This window comes from Diceros bicornis, chromosome 18, assembly GCF_020826845.1.
Source record: "Diceros bicornis minor isolate mBicDic1 chromosome 18, mDicBic1.mat.cur, whole genome shotgun sequence".
Taxonomy (NCBI): Eukaryota; Metazoa; Chordata; class Mammalia; order Perissodactyla; family Rhinocerotidae; genus Diceros; species Diceros bicornis.
In genome coordinates, this window is record NC_080757.1 from 15,386,756 (window position 1) to 15,407,079 (window position 20,324).

The 20,324-nt window shown below is 41.0% G+C and overlaps 1 protein-coding gene across 1 annotated transcript in view; it reads left to right on the forward strand.

Annotated features, from left to right (window-relative positions):
* Positions 1-7,529: 7,529 nt before the first annotated feature.
* METTL16 (methyltransferase 16, RNA N6-adenosine) overlaps positions 7,530-20,324 on the forward strand; it is an 84,239-nt gene continuing 71,444 nt past the window's right edge. Inside the window, exons 1-2 of the mRNA XM_058560097.1 lie at positions 7,530-7,629; positions 13,226-13,353. Coding sequence (XP_058416080.1) covers positions 13,226-13,353 — 128 coding nt within the window. The 5' untranslated portion in view covers positions 7,530-7,629. The remainder of the gene's footprint in view (positions 7,630-13,225; positions 13,354-20,324) is intronic.

The window sequence follows — 20,324 nt, forward strand, 5'->3', positions numbered from 1 at the left end:
CTCCAACATTCCAACTCAGTTTCCTAAAGGTAACCACTGTTATCAGGTTAGGATTTTTCCTTTCAGATCTTTTCCTATGGCTACTTTTATATGTTTATATTTTCATATTGAAATAGGTGTTTTGGGGCCGGCCCCATGGCTTAGCAGTTAGGTGAACGCACTCCGCTGCTGGCAGCCCTGGTTCGGATCCCGGGCGCGCACCGACGCACCAGCTTCTCCGGCCATGCTGAGGCCGCGTCCCACATACAGCAACTAGAAGTATGTTCAGCTATGACATACAACTATCTACTGGACCTTTGGGGGAAAAAAATAAATAAATAAAATTAAAAAAAAAAAAAGAAATAGGTGTTTTGTTTTTTTTATATAAATGGTATCAAATGGAACCAACTTTTTCACTATTTCCTTTTACCTTATTCTATATCTTGGAGATTTTCTATGTCAGTAGGTATAGATTTATTCATTTTTAACAGTTACATAGCATTTCATAATACATACGTACCATAATTTATTTACTCATTCCCCTACTGAGGGATATTTATGTTGTTCCCATTTTCTTCTCTGTTATGAACAATGTAACAATGAACATCTTTGTGCCTACCTCAACCTCACCATAAACATGCATTTCTCTGGGACGTAACTTAAAAATAGAATTGCTGGTTAGAAGAATATGTACATATTTATTTATTTTTCAATATACCCTTAGTCCAAAATTCAAAAGGTACAAAATCAATCATATTCAAAAGCATGTCTCCTTCCTACTCCTGTCTCCTAATCATCATCAATTCTTCACTCCAGAAGCAATCACTGTCATCAGATTCTTCCTTTCACAGATATTCTAGGATTGGACATTTTGGATTTTAATATATCCTGCCAAATGGCCCTTCAAAAAGGCAATTTACACTCGCTATGGTAGATTGCAGTTGGCTACAGATTCTTTGCTGTTCCTCCCACCCAGGAAGTGAAGTCTATTTCCCCACTCCTTGCATTTGGGTTGGTCTAGGCCTTATGAGCTGTTGTAGCCTACTTTCTCACTCTCTTGGAATGCTGCTGCCATGTGAATAAACCAAGCCTATCCTACTGGAGGGTGAGAAACAATGCAAAGCAGAGACAAACACTCCCAGATGAGGTTTCCTAGATCAGGGGTTGGCAAGCTTTTCCTGTAAAAGCCAGATAGTAAATATTTTCAGCTTTGTAGGCTATATGATCTCTCTTGCAACTATTCAACTCTGCTGTTGTATTGTGAATTGGCCAGATTTGGCCCATCTGCAGTAATTTGCTGACCCTTACCCTTGATCAACCAGCCTGCAAACTGCCAGGCGTGAGTGAAGTCATCCTAGACCATCCAAGCCCCAGCATTACCTCTAGCAAACTGCAAACATCAGCTGAACCAGCCCAGATCAGAATAACTGCCCAGGGCCGGCCCCGTGGCTTAGCGGTTAAGTGCACACGCTCCGCTACTGGCGGCCCGGGTTCGGATCCCGGCGCGCACCAACGCACGGCTTCTCTGGCCATGCTGAGGCCGCGTCCCACATACAGCAACTAGAAGGATGTGCAACTATGACACACAACTATCTACTGGGGCTTTGGGGAAGAAAAAAGGGGGAGGATTGGCAATAGATGTTAGGTCAGAGCTGGTCTTCCTCAGCAAAAAGAGGAGGATTAGCACGGATGTTAGCTCAGGGCTGATCTCCCTCACCAAAAAAAAAAAAGAATAACTGCCCAGCTGATGCACAGACTTGTGAGTAATAATTAATGTCTGTTGTTTTAAGCCACTAATTTTTAGGGTAGTTTGTTACACAGCAAAAGCTAACCAACACACTAACCTTTGCCACTTTTGGATATTATCAATATTTATTTCAATTAATCTGATGTGTTAAAAATGGTATATTATAGTTATTTTACTATACCTTTCTTTCTTTTTTTTTTTCTGGTGAGGAAGATTGGCCCTGAGCTAACACCTGTGGCCAATCTTTCTCTTTTTGCTTGAGGAAGCGTGGCCCTGAGCTAACATCTGTGCCCATCTTCCTCTATTTTGTATGTGGGACGCTGCCACAGCATGGCTTGATGAGTGGTGTATGTCCACGTCCAGGATCTGAACCTGTGAACCCCAGGCCGCCGAAGCAGAGTACACCGAACTTAACCACCGTGCCACCAGGCCAGCCCCTTTACTGTGCCTTTCTATGGTTACTAATGTGTTTGAGCATTTTCCATATATGTTCATTGGTCAACTATATATGCTGTTTTGTGAATTTCCTATTCATATCCATTGCTCTTTTTTGTGTGTGTGTGAGGAAGATCAGCCCTGAGCTAACATCTGCCAATCCTCCTCTTTTTGCTGAGGAAGACTGGCCCTGGGCTAACATCTTTGCCCATCTTCCTCCACTTTATATGGGACACCACCACAGCATGGCTTGATAAGCGGTGCGTCGGTGCACGTCCGGGATCCAAACGGGCGAACCCCAGGCCGCCACAGCAGAGCGCGTGTGCGCACTTAATTGCTTGTGCCATCGGGCCAGCCCCCATTGCTCATTTTAACATTGGCTTATTTTCTTATTGGTTTGTCATTGTTTGAAAATATATCTTGGATATTAATGCTTTGTTATATTTATTGCAAATATTTTCTCACTGTTCGTTTTCTTGTATTTGTAGTATCTTTTATTATACTGAAATTTTAAATTTTTATGTAATCAAATTTAGCAATCATTTTCTTTATGGTTTTTGAGTTCTGTGTCTCTGTAATTTTATTTATTTATTTTCCCCCCAAAGCCCCAGTAGATAGTTGTATGTCATAGCTGCACGTCCTTCTAGTTGCTGTATGTGGGACACGGCCTCAGCATGGCTAGAGAAGCGGCCCGTGGATGCACACCCGGGATCCAAACCCGGGCCGCCAGCATCGGAGCGCACGCACTTAACCACTAGGCCACGGGGCTGGCCCAAGTTCTGTGTCTCTAGAAGGCCCTCTCTATTCTAAGCTTATAAAAAATTCTCCTACATTCTTGTAACACTTTTATAGTTCATTTTACTTGTTTTATAATTGTTTTGTTTATTTTTATTTATTTATTTTTTTTGTGAGGAAGATCATCCCTGAGCTAACATCTGATGCCAATCCTCCTCTTTTTTTGCTGAGGAAGGTTGGCCCTGAGCGAACATCCATGCCCATCTTCCTCCACTTTATATGGGATGCTGCCACAGCATGGCTTCGACAAGCAGTGTGTCTATGCATGCTCGGAATCCGAACCTGCAACCCTCAGGCTGCCAAAGCGGAGTGTGGGCACTTAACTGCTTGCGCCACTAGGCTGGCCCCATATAATTGTTTTGCTTATTATCCATGTGGGATTTATTTTGTCTATGGTGTAATTTTAATTTTTTCCAAGTGGAAAACATTCTTATTAGCTATTCTTGCACATTCTGTTTTCCAGATAAGTTTTAAAATCATCTGCAGTTCCTTATGAAAACCTTTTGGCAATTTAGTAGTTATTCCTATTTGCTTCCTATTTCTTCAGAGTAGCTTCAAATTTTTTGGACTGTCAATGACACTATTTCTGGGTTTTTATTCCTATTTGAAGTTTATTATTTTATTTTTTAAATTAATATCTTCTATCTTGTGGGACTTGGAACAGGAGGGAGGGTAGTAGGAAGTACATTTAGATCCAGTTCTTCCACCAGCTATTAGATTTTGAAATTTACTTTTCAAGTTCTTGAAAGAATTCAGCATTATTTATAATAATGAAAAACATAGTGTCCTCAGTGTAAAGCATCACTTGAGCAGCTCTCTCAGTTATGTAAACGTAGACTGAGAAACAGTCATTACTCTGGGATTAGGGTGTAGCTTTTGTGACTTCATTAAGGTGGCCATTGGATCTCTAATATATTAACTTGGTGCCTAAGAAGGAGCTGGATACATTTACATAAGTTTGGGTTACCGAACCCAAACACAGGTTCCTTTACCTGCAGCATGGTAGGGCCAATAAAGAAAAAAACTGAAACACCAGGCTTGTGGCAAGGAAAGAGGTTTACTATTATCAAAAGGCAGCCAGATGAGGAGATGGGAGTTAGAACTCAGATCCACCTCCTCGAAGGGAAAAAAGTAAGGGTTTTTATCCAAGGTTTTAGGTAGAGGAGGGAGAGCACATGCTGGGGTTTTAGGTAGGGGAGGGGCAGCATGTGACTGTGCTGGTTGGTGCCTTCCCACCATTTGGCCTTGAAGACTGAATTTCTTTTCCCTTGACTGTCTGGACTTCTGGTTAGTTTTCATCTTCAGCCTGCATTTGGCCTCATGAGGCTGAATGTTGATGTCTAGACCTTGACTTCCTGGGAAAGACAGCTCATGATATACTAACGAGGGACAGAAAGACCTGGTTAGTTTCCAACAATGGTTGACTATGCTGAATATGCACAGCTGCAGTTAGCAAAGCTTATCTCAAAGGTTTTTTGCTTTAGGGAAGATTTTTTAACTTCTTTGGGCTCGGTTTCCGTAAGGAGGCCAGAGTCTTCTGAGCTAGAAGGAACTGATACTCAATCATTGTTCCCTGAGACATGAACATAGAGAGACCTATGGATGTTGACCTGCTGGCCCTGGCCGAAAGACAATGGCAGGGTAGAGTAACAAGGTCTTTGAAATAATTAACTTCAGTAAAGTAGGAGTCCAGGCTGATGCCTTCAATGGTTGATTTCAGCCCAATAGGTGGCTGATGCTGAAAGTAACTCTGGTACCAGCTATGCAACATTTCAAAATTAGCAGCATTACCTGTTGAATGTGCAGAATCAGTTTCCTACTACAAGGAGGCAGCAAGAAGCAAAGGTTGTAATTGACTAATTGGATGCCTACACTGTGCTTGCTGAGGTGTGAAAGCTGGACAGACTTCTCCTAGAGGATTAAATCCTTGGAGATTTGAGGATAAGTCAGAGAGATAAGCCATTAGAGGCAGATGTTGAATATCTTATTAATCTATTTCGTGGAGTCTCTGGACAATTTTCATTTTATGTGAAAAAATTTTTTAAGAGGACGTATTTATCATTGTACCACAATTTTGGGAGCAGGCCATCCTACGTCCACCCAGAGGGAAACTAGTTTTAAAAAATTGTGGCATATCCATACAAGGAATACTATGTATCCATCACAAAAGATGATATAGCACTATATTAATTGAAGTGGGAGAACCCCCAAGACTTATATTTGACTTATATCAATTATATATATATAATACTATTTGTAAAAAAATTAGTTACATATTCTTATGAATATATAGAGTTCTAGAAGTAAGCTTAACAAAATTTGATGGTGATTGGCTCTAGGTAGTGAGACTAGATAATTTTTGCTTTCTTTTTCATACTTTCCTGTATTATTTAAATTTTTTACAAATTTTCTATAATGAACATGTTTTTATTTTTAATTTTTTTGTGTGAGAAAGATCAGCCCTGAGCTAACATCCGATGCCAATCCTCCTCTTTTTTTGCTGAGGAAGATTGGCCCTGGGCTAACATCCATGCCCAGCTTCCTCTACTTTATATGGGACGCTGCCGCAGCATGGCTTGACAAGCGGTGCGTGGGTGCGCACGGGGGATCTGGGCCTGTGAACCCCTGGCCGCCAAAGTGGAGCGCTCTCGCTTAACCACTGTGCCACTGGGCCGGCCCCATGAACATGTTTTATCTTTATGAAATATCTTTTTTAAAAATGGAAACTGACCAGAGAAGTTATAAATAATAATAATGGTAATAATAATAATAACAGCTTACTATGTGCCAGAAACTATGCTAAGTGTTTTCTATGCATTATCTGATTTAATTCTCACAACAACCCTATGGGATTACTATCCTGTTTTGCAATATTGAGCAAACTGAGACTTGAATAGTTTAAGTAAATTGCCCATAATCATAGGGTTAGTAAGTAGTGCGGCTAGGATTAAAGCCCAAATACCCTGGCTGCAGAGCTAGGGTCTCTCTGGTTCAATCTGCAGGGGAGTTGGATCTCTGGAGCTAACAGAGGAATTCACCAGCATCTTAAACACAATCCACTTTCAACTCTACTAGTCATAACTCCAAGGCCATTTTCTCTTTTACATTTCCAGAAACAAGCACTAAATACCATAAAAATAACCAGTGCCAAAGTCACTACCAACTAGAGACAGAAAACTCTCTGTGGTATTCTGATGCATTGGCAGACCCAGGGAAGTATGCCTTCTAGTATTGGAGGGTACCCTGGAATAGTCCCCTCCTCTTGAATGTGGGCTGGCCCTTTGACTTACTTTAACCAATAGAGTATGATGAAAGCACCAGTTCTGGGCCTAAGTCTTAAGAAGGCCTAGTAGCTTCCACATTTGCCCTTTTGGGAGCCCTGATCCAACATGTAAGAAGTCTGGCTACTCTGGTGGGGAGATTATGTGGAAAGGTCACATAGAGAGGGAGAGAATTTGAGACTACAGGGAGAGAGAGGCCCAGTCATTCCAGCTGAACCAGCTCCCTGCTGATGCTACCACCAACAGTAAGGCCAGCAGAAGAATGGCCAGGCTAATCTCAGCTCAGATTGTAGAACAGTGAGCAAATAAAATGGTGGTTGTTTTAAGCTTACATTTTGGGTTGGTTTGATACACAATAGATAATGAAAACACCTCCTCAGCTTTCCTTGAGCAACTACTGGTACACTCAGTTCTTCACAAAGCTGAGTCTCTATTCTTTACTCCCTCTCTCTCAATGTTATGGCAATAGTTTGCCAGAAGCTTCCACTTGTATTACTAGGACCTAGGCAAGCTTTTTAATAGAAAGAGATACCCAGGGTGGGGATGGGGGGGTGGTCCAGAGGCTCACTTTAGCCCTAGTTTTGTTACTAGTTGTATGCCTTTTGAAAATCATTTACCTTTTTGTCTTAATTTTAAAATGGGGAGACTAATGCTCACTCTACTTACCAGAGGGGAAAAATTAGTATAACCGAGTTGAAGACAAAAACGAAATGCATTTAACAGAGCTTCCAGCTCAAGAAGCAGATGAGGAAATACAAAGAACGTGGACTGATGTCATCTGGGTGTTAAGATTTTGAACATATAATTTGATATTTCTGACCTCCAGTTCTTTCTCTATCTCTTCTACTCTTTTTTACCTCACAGGTTTATCTGTGATGATTAAATGAGGCATCGCTTGAGGGGAGAGCAGTTGCACAATAAACGCTAATTGCCAGCCATCAAATCCAAAGGTCCCCCCCCATCCCCGCCATCCTCGTATTCCCCAACCAACTCCAGAGAGCGTGATTTAGTACGTCTGGACGAGGCCCAGAAAGCTGCATTTTTTTTTTTTTTTGGTAATCCACATTTCCAAAAAACAAGTTCCCTAGCAGATTTTAATACAGGTGACCTCACGCAAAAGACTCCGCTTGCTCCCTCCGCGCCTCCTCCCTCTGTCACAAGGAGCCCGCAAACTCCAGATATCGCGACAGTTTCTTCTTTCTTCAGAATCTGCCACAGGTCGCGCGAGAGTGGCTTGTCCAATCACGAGGCTGGATGGCTGCCCAAGATGGCGGCGCGCTGAGAGCGTAACGTCTGCGTTTCTAGGAGCTTCGCGCTGCGGGTGGTTTAAGATTCTGGGGCTGTAGAGGCCCACTCCAGACTGGTCGTCTGGCAGGAACTTTGACCGTACAGGTGAGTAACTTAACCTCTCTCACGCGGGTTGCGAGTTCACTTAACCCATGTATCACCCAGATTCCTCATTGTCGGGTTTTGGGCCCACGAGGTGTTGATTTCTGGGTTCAGGGAGAGAGACCCTTTGGGTGGGTGGGGGTCTGTATATGCGCGCGCGCGCGGGAGTAGTGGTGGGGCAGGTGGGAGGAGTTGGCGAATAGATTGGAGACTAGTATTGAAGTAGGAAAACCCCAGGGCCTGAGGTGGTTTAAAGAGATCCGAAACTGAGGCAGGAAGACAATTGAGTGGGTAAAATGAGGGTGTGGAAGAGATGGAGAACTGGCAGTGGCGGGACTAAAGGAAAAAGTGGGATTTATGAGGGAAGGCGACGAGAGAAAACGGGGATTGGAGTGGGAGGGATCTGTGCAGAAGGAATTCGAAGTTCTGAAAGTGGAGTTTAGGCTATTTTGTCTTAAGATAATTGGTAGTTGAAGAGGATTATTAAAGATCAGGAGAAACCAAGGAAACAGCAGCATGAAGATGGGAAAGATCAAAGAAAGGCGAAGAGTCAGCTTCAAGGATCTACTACTTTGGCTTTCTGGACTGATTCCGGTAACCCGGAAGGAAAAGCTCCAGCCCTAGGGCTGAGCCTTTTTGAGAGTCAAGATGGGGACTGTTTACCAAGAATGAGGGTGCTGTGTTTCTATGGCCTGGACGATGAAAAGAGTTCCAGCATGCCTTCAATCAACAAATACTTACTGAGTGCCCCAGGTCCTATTTTAGGCGCTGGAATATTGCAGTGAACAAGACAGACAAAATGTTTTCCCTCATGAAGCTTATTGGCAGGACAGATTAAAAGAAATAAGTAAAATATGTGGAATGTCAGATGGGTAAGCTCTATATAGAAGACTGAAGCTAGTAAAGAGAACAAGGAGTGTGTTCACTCACTGCACTTTTAAGTGGAGGTACTCAGGAAAGGCATCAGTGAGAAGGTGACGTTTAATCAAAGACCTAAACAAAGCTACGGGACCTTGTATATCTTTCTGGGGGAAGAGCAGTTCGTGTAGACCAAACAGCAAGGTCAAAAGCTGTGAGACAGGAGTGTGCCAGACTTGATGGAGAAACAAGGAGGCCAGTGTGGGTAGAGCAGAATGAGCCAGGAAGAGAAAAGTAGATTAGGTTAGAGAGAAGTGGGGAGTGACAGTGCTGATGCCAGGTAAGAGTTGACACTTAGTTAAATTCTGAGAAACGGGATCGATTTAGCTAAGAACCCATTGCTTATATTAGGAGTTTGGTTGGCAAAGAAGTGGCTTTATTGACTCATTCTGTGTCTGTTTTGACCAGAACGTTTGAGTAACGTAGGAAATGAATCTGCCACATCTGTAATTTAATTTGTTCCACATGTGTTCAGAGTGTCATGTGTGTACAGTGATGTCAGCTATGTAGTCTTTAGAACCTTTTTTTGGGGGGGGGGAAGATTGGCCCTGAGCTAACATCTGTGCCAGTCTTCCTCTATTTTGTATGTGGGATGCCACCACAGCGTGGCTTGATGGAGCAGTGTGTGGGTCCGGGTCCAGGATCCAAACCCGTGAACCCCGGGCTGCTGAAGCGGAGCGGGTGAGCTTAAGCACTACGCCACGGTGCCGGCCCCAGTCTTTAGAATCTTAATGTGTTGCAGAGCCCTGGCATATCATTGTCTCTTGAAATTGCTTATAGAGTAGCTCTCTTTTTCTGTTGCTTACCAGAATCACAAGAAAGAAAAGCATTTTCCTGTTTACTGTTTTCTTGGGGACTGACACCTATCCTAGTTTTATTCTTCCTTTTTTCCTAATGGTCTGTAAAGGGTATGTTAATGTTAGGGAATTAAAACTTTTATATACTGAGTTTCTGTGATAATGTGAGGGGCAAAAGGTGGTAATTTAGTGTGCTGAAAAACTTCCAAGTGACTTAATTCCCCCAAATTCTAAATTGTTCATTTACTCAACAAATGTGTATTGTATGCCAGTTACTGGGGGGTACAATGAAGAATAAGAAGGATGTGGTTGCAGCCTGATGTCTGTGTGACAAATGTAAACTAAAGATCTCTGGAGGAGGGGCTGGCCCAGCTGCGTAGCGGTTAAGTTCAGGCATTCTGCTTTGGCAGCCTGGGGTTCTCTGGTTCGGTTCCTGGACGTGGACCTAGGCACTGCTCATCAAGCCATGCTGAGGTGGTGTCCCACATAGAAGAACTAGAAGGATGTACAACTGGGATATACAACTATGTACTGGGGCTTTGTAGAGAAAAAAGAAAAAAAAAAAAAAGAGGAAGACTGGCAACAGATGTTAGCTCAGGCCCAAGCTGCCTCAAAAAAAAAAAAAAAAAAAAGATCTCTGAAGGAAAAGCCCAGAGTGCTTGGAAAGCATATAGAGTGGGCATCTGACTGGATGTGTGGTGTCAGAGAAAGCATACCTGAGAAAATGATGCTTAGGGTATGATTTGAAGGACTAGTGGGCCTTCATGAGGTGAAGGGATGGTGGCGAGTGTAAGAATAGCAGATGGTAGGACCACCATGATGCAGCAGAGAAAATGAAAGAAGACCAGTATGTCTGGAGCATGGTGCAGGAAGGGGAAAGTGGCAACAAATGAGGTTGGAGGGATAGGCAGGGCCTAGATTATGTATAGCTTTAGGAGGCCACTGAAGGGATTTAGCAAGGAATGTTCAGATTCGCATGGATGGGGGGCTGGGGGGGGGGGGCGACGACAGACATGACACAGACAGTTGTCTGCTGGATGAAAAGTGGATTGCAAGGGCAAGAGTGGTTATAGAGAGATCAGTTAGAGGCTATTATAATAATCCAAGAAAGAGATGATAATGAACTGGGGTAGAGAGGTGGAGTTGTGAAGGGTGAAAAATGGATAGGGTCAAGTAATAATTAGGAGATAGAGACTATTCAGGACATGGTATGTTTGGGATGGGGGATGAGAGGCAAAGAAGGTTCTAAAGATTTCTGGATTGTGTGCCACAAGAAAGAGTGGTATCTTTCAGGGAAATAGGGAAGATTAGAAGAGGACTAGTTTGGGGTGGGTCGAAATGATTTAATTTTGGACATGTTGTGCATGAAGTACTTTTGAGCCATTCAAGTGAGAGGTCTGGTGGGCAGTTGGATGTTACTATTTGGAAAGGTGTGGGATGAAGACAATTCTTTTATGAAAATAGTTGTTAAATTTCCAGTCTCAAAAAAACCTTCTGAAATAGAGTGTTAACAGATTTGTTACTATGTAAAGTTACATCTCTAACAAAGCTGCAAAGGAAAGGTGCTTGTTGCTAAGAGACTTTAATAGGGGATATGACTTGAGTGGGGAGGTCAGGGAAGGAAAGACCTTCCTGAAGAAGAGATGCTTCAACTGTGATCCTAAGGATGAGTAGGAATTCATCAGGTGAAGAGGGGAAGGAAAGAACATTATAGAAGAAAGGAGTAACCCGCATAAAGACCCTATTGCCAGAGTGGAGGGATAGGAAGAAGAAGAAGAAGGGAGGTGTCTTAAGCTGATGGTGAAAAAATAGATAAGGCCACACCATGCTGGGCCTTATGTGTATGCTAAAGTCATGGTTTTTGTTTTTATCCTAAGAGTAGGGTTTTGAGCAAGTGGGCATAGGAAGAGGACATAATGAGATTTGCATTTAGAAATGAACACTGCAATGTGGAAAAAGGAATGGAGAGAATAAAAGTAGATTCAGGGAGACCAATTTAGAGGCTGTTCTAGCAGTCTAGGTAACTTGTGCTGGGCTGATATTGGTGGAGATAGGGAAAAATAGATGGATTTGAGAGGTATTTAGCAGGTAAAATCCACATGACTGTTGATTTCTTGGGATATAAGAGGGATAGAGAACTATCAGGTGTCTCCTAGGTTTCTGGCTTACATAGTACTGTTTAGAAGAATGCTTATTATAAAAAAAGTGGAAAATACAAAATGATATGAAGAAGAAAATAAAAATCACCTACCACTCAGAGATATACGTTAAAATATTTTTTAAATTTCCAGCAACTTAAAAGTTTACTAAACCACTGCAATGGTTTTTTTCCACTTTTTATTTCTTGCTGTCAATGCGTTAACTTTTTTCCTCTTCGTAATCTGGAAGAAGACAAAATTATGTTTGTTTTCATTTGGTTTTGGCTACCTAGGAATGAGAAGACAAATTTATATAAGAAGTTGGAAAAGAAGATATTTTTTGAAACTTTAGTGATTTTATGGTGAACTACCAAATATTTAATCCATGTAAGGCTACTGTAAAAGTTAACCTCTGACTATAAAATTCTTTGCCAGTGGATTATACTGCCTTTTGTCACTTTGATATTTTAGTTTCTAATTTTCTTCCCCTAGTTTAAAAAAAAAAAAGATTCATCATATGTTGTGTACGTTTTTTAAATTGCAGTAAGATATACATAGCATAAAATTTACTGTTTTAACCTTTTTTAAGTTTACTATTCGGTGGCATTAAGTATATTCACAATGTTATGCAACCATCACCACTATCCATTCCTAAAAGTTTTTCTTCATTCTAAGCAGAAACCATATATTCATTAAATAATAACTCATCATTCCTCCCTCCTCTCAAGCTCTGGTAACCTCTATTCTACTCTCTCTCTGTATGAATTTGCCTATTGTTGGTACCTCATAAAAGTGGGATAATACAATATTTGTCCTTTTGAGTGGGTCTTATTTTCCTTAGCTAATGTTTTTAAGGTTCATCCATGTTGTAGCATGTATCAGAATTTCATTCCTTTTTATGGCTGAATAATATTTCCTAGTGTGTATATACCATGTTTTGTTTATCTGTTCCTCTGTTAATGGACACTTGGGTTGCTTCCACCTTTTGGCTCTTGTGAATAATGCTGCTTTGAGCACTGGTGTGCAAGTACGTGTGTGAATCCCTGCTTTCAGTTCTTTTGGGCATACACCTAGGAGTGGACTTGCTGGATTGTTTGGTAATTCTGTGTTTAACTTTTTAAAGAACCGCCAAACTGTTTTCCATGGCAGTTGTACCATTTCACATTCCCACCTGCAGTGCATGAGGGCTCCAGTTTCTTCACATCCTTGCGAACACTTGTTTTCTTTTTTGTTTGTTTGTTTTTGGTGAGGAAGATTAGCCCTGAGCTAACGTCTGCTGCCAAGCCTCCTCTTTTTGCTGAGGAAGATTGGCCCTGAGCCAACATCTCTGCCCATCCTCCTCCACTTTTATATGTGGGGTGCCTGCCACAGCATGGCCTGATAAGCGGTGTGCAGGTCCGCGCCCGGGATCTGAGCCTGAGAACCCTGGGCCACCAAAGCAGAGTGTGCAAACCCAACCACCACACTGCTGTCTTTTCTTTTAATTTTTTAGTAATAGCCATCCTAATGGGTATGAAGTGATATCTTATTGTGGTTTTGATTTACATTTCCCTAATGACTAATAATGTTGAGCATCTTTTCACGTGCTTATTTGTTGTGTACATTTTAAAAATATAACTTCTACTTTCTCACTTGATTGGTAAAGATGTGTTGGCTGTAACTATTTACTTGGCAACCACAGCTTTTCCCCATTAATGTTTTTTAAACTAAATATGCTGATTTTTTCCCTCTTTTTTCTTTTTAAAGATGGCTCTGAGTAAATCAATGCATGTAAGAAATAGATACAAGGACAAACCTCCTGACTTTGCATATCTGGCATCTAAATATCCAGATTTTAAGCAGCATGTTCAGGTAAATCTGAGTGGAAGAGTGAGGTAAGTAACAGATGAAGAATTCTTGATACTGTATTATTCTAGTGTAATCTGAATGGACACAGTGTAGTGGAAAGCCTACTGGACTGACAGAAGACCTGAATACTAATCCTAGACGTTTCCTTAAACTTCTCATCTGACCTTGGACAAATCACTTAACTTCTCTGGGTTTCAGCTTTTTAATCTATAAAATGAGAGGATTGGACTGAATGCTGTTAAGTTTCCTTCTGGCTTAAAAAAAACCTCTTGATGTCCAAATTATTGCTTTAGACAATTATTGCAGAGATCCCAGAGTAGCTGCAGAAACATGATTGTGCTCTAAAACTTGGTGACTGGTGAGAGTCTGAAGTCCTTATTTTAAGCGTGTGTTTATTTTGATGTGAGGTAGGAAAATGATAACTGCGACATCAAAACTGATTTCATAGATATTATTACTTAGGATGTCACTAAATTTAAGTTAAAAAGTTAATTACTAAAAATTAAGAAAATAATAGTATGAGTGCCTCAGGAAATGGCAAAGATTGTGATAATGGTATGATAATATCTGATGTGTGTGTTATACCCTTGAGAAGGAAATCTTTGACTGCATTCCTAAACTCTTTGGGAGTTACAGAGGAGATTAGAAATTCCAAGCCTTCCTGGGGAAAGGTGTGGTGATTTAACTATGGGGAGGAGGAGGAGCAGGATTTGTAGAGAAGAGGGAAGGTAAGGAATAATAAGACCATAGGGTTTGAGGCATTTTGCTGACCTCTTCCTTCCTCCTAACCAGTCTCCTTATGGCTTTAGAAATGGAGGCCCTACAGCAGTACTTAACCTGGGGACCAAGATACCTAGAAATCATATAAAAGTGTGGTTTTTTTTTTTTTTTTTTTTTTTTTTGCTGAGGAAGATTCGCCCTGACCTAACAACTGTTGCCAATCTTCCTCTTTTTGCTTGAGGAAGAGTTGCCCTGAGCTAACATCTGTTGCCAATCTTCCTCTTTTTGTTTGAGGATGATTTGCCCTGAGTTAACATCTGTGCCAGTCTTCCTCTATTTTTTATGTGGGTCGCCGCTACAGCATGGCTGCCGACGATTGGTATAGGTCTGCACCTGGGATCCGAACCCGGGCTGCTGAAGTGGAGCGTGTCGAACTTAACCACTAGGCCATGGGGCCGACCCCAAAAGATTTTTTTTTTTTTAATTAATTAATTTATTTTTTGTGAGGAAGATCAGCCCTGAGCTAACATCCATGCCAATCCTCCTTTTTTTGCTGAGGAAGACTGGCCCTGGGCTAACATCGTGCCCATCTTCCTCCACTTGATGTGGGACGCCGCCACAGCATGGCCTGACAAGCGGTGTGTCAGTAGGCACCCAGGATCTGAACCCAGGCTGCTAGCTGTGGAGCACACACACTTAACTGCTACGCCATGGGGCCGGCCCCCTCAAAAGATTTTTAAAAATATATTTACATTCATTTTTCTGGGAGATAATCCTTAGTTTTATCAGATTCTCAAGGGGATCTGTGATGCACACGCACACACACCCTGCCCCTAGTATGCAAAGGTTAAGATCAAATGCCCTAGAACTGTGGTTTCCAAGCTTTTTTGTCTATTCCACTCAGTAAAAAGTTGAGCAAAGCCCCATGTATGAATGCTTATACTACTTACTGTGTTACTGTATTAGGCATATTAGAAAACATACTTCAAAATAGAAATTAAAAATATACTTAAATAAGAGTTCTAATATTTTCTTTGTATTCTCTAAAGAATCATCTTTGGCACATTACTTTGGAGATCAACCTAGAGAAATTGAATTGGTATTTCTCTTTGTTTAGATCATCCTTACCATTGTTCTCAGATCTTTGTTTCATAGTTATATATGTGGAGGTATTTCTTTGTCCTAGTAGCTTTAGCACAGATACAGTTTGCTATTCTTTGTTTTCTCTCTATACCTATTATTGTACTTAATTGTTTAACAAATACCTATTGATTAACCGTTTTGTGCCAAGTTCTGGGAAAGACATAATAAACAAGAAAGGCATCGTCACTGCCACATTTGGAGTTTACACACTAGTGGGGGAAGTGGATAGATAAACAAGCAGTTAACCTTTCAGAGTGGCAGAATCTGTGGGGTGTACAGTGGAATCACATAGAAGGGAGACCTGACTTCCAACTTTGACATTTAGAGAGTCTTTTGAAACAGAAGTGGTGTCTTGGTTGTGTTCTGAAGAATGAGTAGGAGTTAGCCAGGTGGAAAGATGGATGTTAATAGGAACAGGGAGCAGCATGTGCAAAGAGCACTGAGTAGTAGAGGAACTGGAAAAGTTGAACATGCCTGGGCCAGCCCCGTGGCTTAGCGGTTAAGTGCGTGTGCTCCGCTGCTGGCGGCCCGGGTTCGGATCCCGGGCGTGCACCGACGCACCGCTTCTCTGGCCATGCTGAGGCCGCGTCCCACATACAGCAACTAGAAGGATGTGCAACTATGACATACAACTATCTACTGGGGCTTTGGGGGAAATAAATAAATTAATTAATTAAAAAAAAAAAAGTTGAACATGCCTAGGATGTGGTGGACAAAAGACAGGAGATGAGGCTGGGGAGGATTATGCTTGCAGTACTCTATAATCCCTTATAAGGAGTTTGGAATTTATCTTAAGAACATGGTGTGGAGAATTCTTGTATCTTCAGAGTTACCCATCCCCTTCCTCATCTGCTAAAGTTTTAAAGCAGGGGAATAACGTGTTCAGAATTGCATTTCGACTGATGTGTTCTAGGAGCATTGTGGAGGATGGAGTGCAGTGAGAATTAAGGCTAGAGATTTGGAGAACTAAGTGGGAAATGGTTTCAGTAATCCAAATTAGACATATTGATGGCCTAACTAGGTAGAGGCAGGAGGGATATAGATCACTGGATGAATCTGAGAGAAATTCATGAATAGAATTAGCAGGACATGGTGGAAATTAAGTATGAGCCAAATATGGTGCTTGGGATTCCAACTTAGCAGCAGGATAGATGGTAGTGCCCTTTACTGCAGTACGGAACAAGGGGGAATGAGCTGGTTTGAGGGAGATGATACTTTCAGTTTTGAGCATGTTGAATCTGAGAAGTCTATGGGATATTCAAGTAGGATATTTTGTAGGCAATTGAAAATGGGAGTCTGAAGAGAGGGACACAGTAGTGCTGTGGGGGTGGCGTTAGTGAAAGCCTCGGGTCTTTGAACTGAATACTGAAGGATGAGTAGAAGTGGAGACAGAATTCCAAGTATATAGAACAGAATTTCGTGAAACATATGGTAAGTTTGCAGAATAGCATGTAGATGGGGCTGAAGTGGGTTAGGGTAACAGCTTGGAGCATAACCAAAGATGAGACTGAAAGGAAAACAAAGAATATGTTACAAAGAGCCTTTCGTAGCATGCAAATCAGAATGGACTTGATTGCTCAGACATTGAGGAACCAGAGGAAGATTTTCAAGATTGTTAGGATTTTTAAGATGGTTTAAGATTTATATATTTTAAAAAAATCACTCAACAGACCAAACAGATCTGTTATTACAACATATCTGAATGGATTAAAGGTGTCTGGCAAATAGTAGATATTCAGTAAATATTTGTTGAATGCATGAGAATAATTCCTCTATAAAATCTAACTATATGCCATTTACAAATGGCATACCTAAAACAAAATTATAGGTAAATGAAAAATAAAAGGGTGGGCAAAAATATACTAGGCAAATGAGAGTTCTCTTCAAATCAAAAAAAGTAAAATAGAAGGCAAAAAAGCATCAAATTGGAAAAAGAGGACTGGTTTATGTTGATGAAAAAAATAATTTTCAATGAAGATTAAAAAAAAGATGACTTTTAGCATTTTGAAAAATATAACAGAAATATCTCTTAAAAAGCATTTAACATAATTTGGAGACATTTTTCTTTGTATTTCTAACCAAGTAGACAAAAATAAACAGAGCAGTTGTTACTGAGCCCTAAAGGACTGGTGACCCGCAAGTGGGTCCTTTTGCCTGGAGCCTGTCGCACAAATAAAGTGAGACCGGGTTCAAAATAGCAGAGCAGAAACTTGACCCATTGATCAATGAATGGAGGAGGCAGAGCTCGTACTCTAAAATACCTTTTCCCCGAAGGGAAGGTAAGCAAGGTTTTTATGGGATGTGAAGGGGGAGGTGTCTTTGTGTCATCGCTTGGGGAAGGGCCACTTGGGGCATGCGCAGATCTTCCCTTCTTGCACATTGCACCTTTTGCACACCTTTCCTTTTGTACATGGCACCCCATCGCCATGTTAGACTTTTCTGGTTTGGACTGGTTCTGCTGTTTGGCCATCTGGCATTGTTTTGCCTTGGTTCCTATAAGCGAGCACAACTTAAAGCATTAGACATGAAAAATGTTTTAGGGACTTCTCTGGGTGACCACAGTGGCCTTGGGGACTTTCAGAGGATCCATAAATACTTTGAAGACAATTAGATAAGAATTCTTTTTTATGTGTTTTCTTTTTCTTCAGGAGATAGGGTTCAGAGCTTTAACCTGTAATTTAGAACTTCACTTTATTTATTTATTTTTATTTTTTATTTTTGTAAGGAAGATCAGCCCTGAGCTAACATCTACGCCAATCCTCCTCTTTTTGCTGAGGAAGACTGGCCCTGAGCTAACATCCGTGCCCATCTTCCTCCACTTTATATGGGACGCCGCCGCAGCATGGCCTGACAAGTGGTGTGTCTGTGCGTGCTCGGGATCTGAACCCGGGCCGCCAGCAGCGGAGCGCGCGCATTTAACCACTAGGCCACAGGGCCAGCCCCTAGAACTTCACTTTTAAAAGGGTCGTTGACGCAAAAAAAGTTAGGTACTGCTGATAGTCTAAGTAATCAATGAGTTTGATTTAATGATATATTTTGAACTTTTTAACCTATAAATATAAATGCACGTTCTTTTAAAATAACTTGCACAGGCTTCTGACACTAAGAAATAGACTGAGCTGGAACTCTCTCTGGCTCAGGGTCTACTGTTTCCCTTATTTATTAAGAGTTATAAATATTAGAAAGAAAAAGAATTATAATTTTACAGATGGCTTGATTATTGTCTACCTGAAAAAAAATATCAGAATCACCTAGAGAATATTCAAATAACAAGATTTCTGGATAAAATATACATATAAATATTTTAAATATATATATTAAAAAACATAAGAAAATTGATAGGTTTTCAAATACTAATTGGAAAATACAGTTGCAAGAAAAGATCCCATCCACAATAACAAAGGGTAATAGGGAGAAACTTGGCAAAGAAATATGTAAAGATCTATGTGGATAAAACAACAGAATTACCCTCAGGGGTCTGGGGGAAGACACTGAATCTAGGGATACACTGTGTTTCTGAATGGGGAGACTTGATATAATAAAAATGTCGATTCTTCCCCCAATCAAAATCCCTATAAGTTTTTTGGGACAGAAAGTGACATAATGTTTCTTTAGTTCAAATAAAAGATACTCAAGGCAAATGTTATAAATGGGTAGTGGAAAAGTAAAAGAGTGTAAACTTTCCCAGATAGGTAGTGGAAAGGTAAAAGAGTGTAAACTTTCCCAGATAGGTATTTAAACATATTGTAAAGTTAGAGTAGTCATGTGCTGCACAACAACATTTTGGCCAACAATGGACCGCATGTACAATGGTGGTCCTGTAAGATTAGCACCATACAGCCTAGGTGTGTAGTAGGCTAGACCGTGTACGTTTGTGCAAGTACACTCTATGATGTTTGCACAACGATGAAATTGCCTAATGATGCATTTCTCAGAACATATCCCCATCATTAATTGATGCATGACTGTAATTAAAACGTTAGTATTGCAGTATTGCAATACTAGTATTGCAGCAAGAAAGGGCCATCACTTGTCCAACACAAAATGGCATTTGAAAACACACCTAATTCTAAATAGCAGAACAATTGCATGTGCACATTAAATAGTAGGATGATTCCTGCCTGTCATTCTACTCAATAATGTACCTCCCAGAGACAGGGTAAAGTGGGCAGGGTGAATCTTCCTTTCTTAATCAGTCTTGACTCCTGTGTGTTTCTCATAATGTGGATATCTCACAGTGCTATGAATGATTAAAGGGATTTTGCAGTGTAATTTTGACCATACTGGATTTTCACTTTATGTGCTTACTTTACAACCTGACTCCCAACTAAGATACCACCCCACCATGTAGACTATAGTGTAAAATAAGGGTAGCATTTCGGATTGTTAGGAGTAGGGGCAGACAATAATGAATTTTTTTTTTTTCAATAATGGATATTTTTTTTTCTTTTTTGGTGAGGAAGATTGGCTCTGAGTTAACATCTGTTGCCAATCCTCTTTTTGCTGAGGAAGATTGACCCAGAGCTAACATCTGTGCCCATCTTCCTCCATTTTGTTTAATGTTTCTATTTTTTTAAGTACTAGAAAAAAATATAAGTGAATGTCTGTATAACTTTGGGTATAGAAATGGTCTTTCTAAGCATACTCTAAGGGTAGAATTCATAAAAGAAAAGATGGATGGATTCAGCTACATGAGAAGTAAAAACTCTGGGGCCGGCCAGGTGGTGCAAGCGGTTAAGTGCGCGCGCTCCGCTGCGGCGGCCTGGGGTTCGCCAGTTCCGATCCCGGGCACACACCGACGCACCGCTTGGCAAGCCATGCTGTGGCGGCGTCCCATATAAAGTGGAGGAAGATGGGCATGGATGTTAGCCCAGGGCCAGTCTTCCTCAGCAAAAAAAGACGAGGATTGGCAGATGTTAGCACAGGGCTGATCTTCCTCACACAGGAAAAAAAAAGGTAGAAACTTCGTATCAGGAAATACTAAAAATAAAGATGACAACACGATATAAATATTTACAGCATATAGCAAAACATTAGTCTTAACGTAAGGAACTCTTAGAAGACAATAAGAAAAAGGCAAAAACTTTAATAGATAAGGTTAAGGATAAAAACAGGCAATTCACAAAAGAAGAAA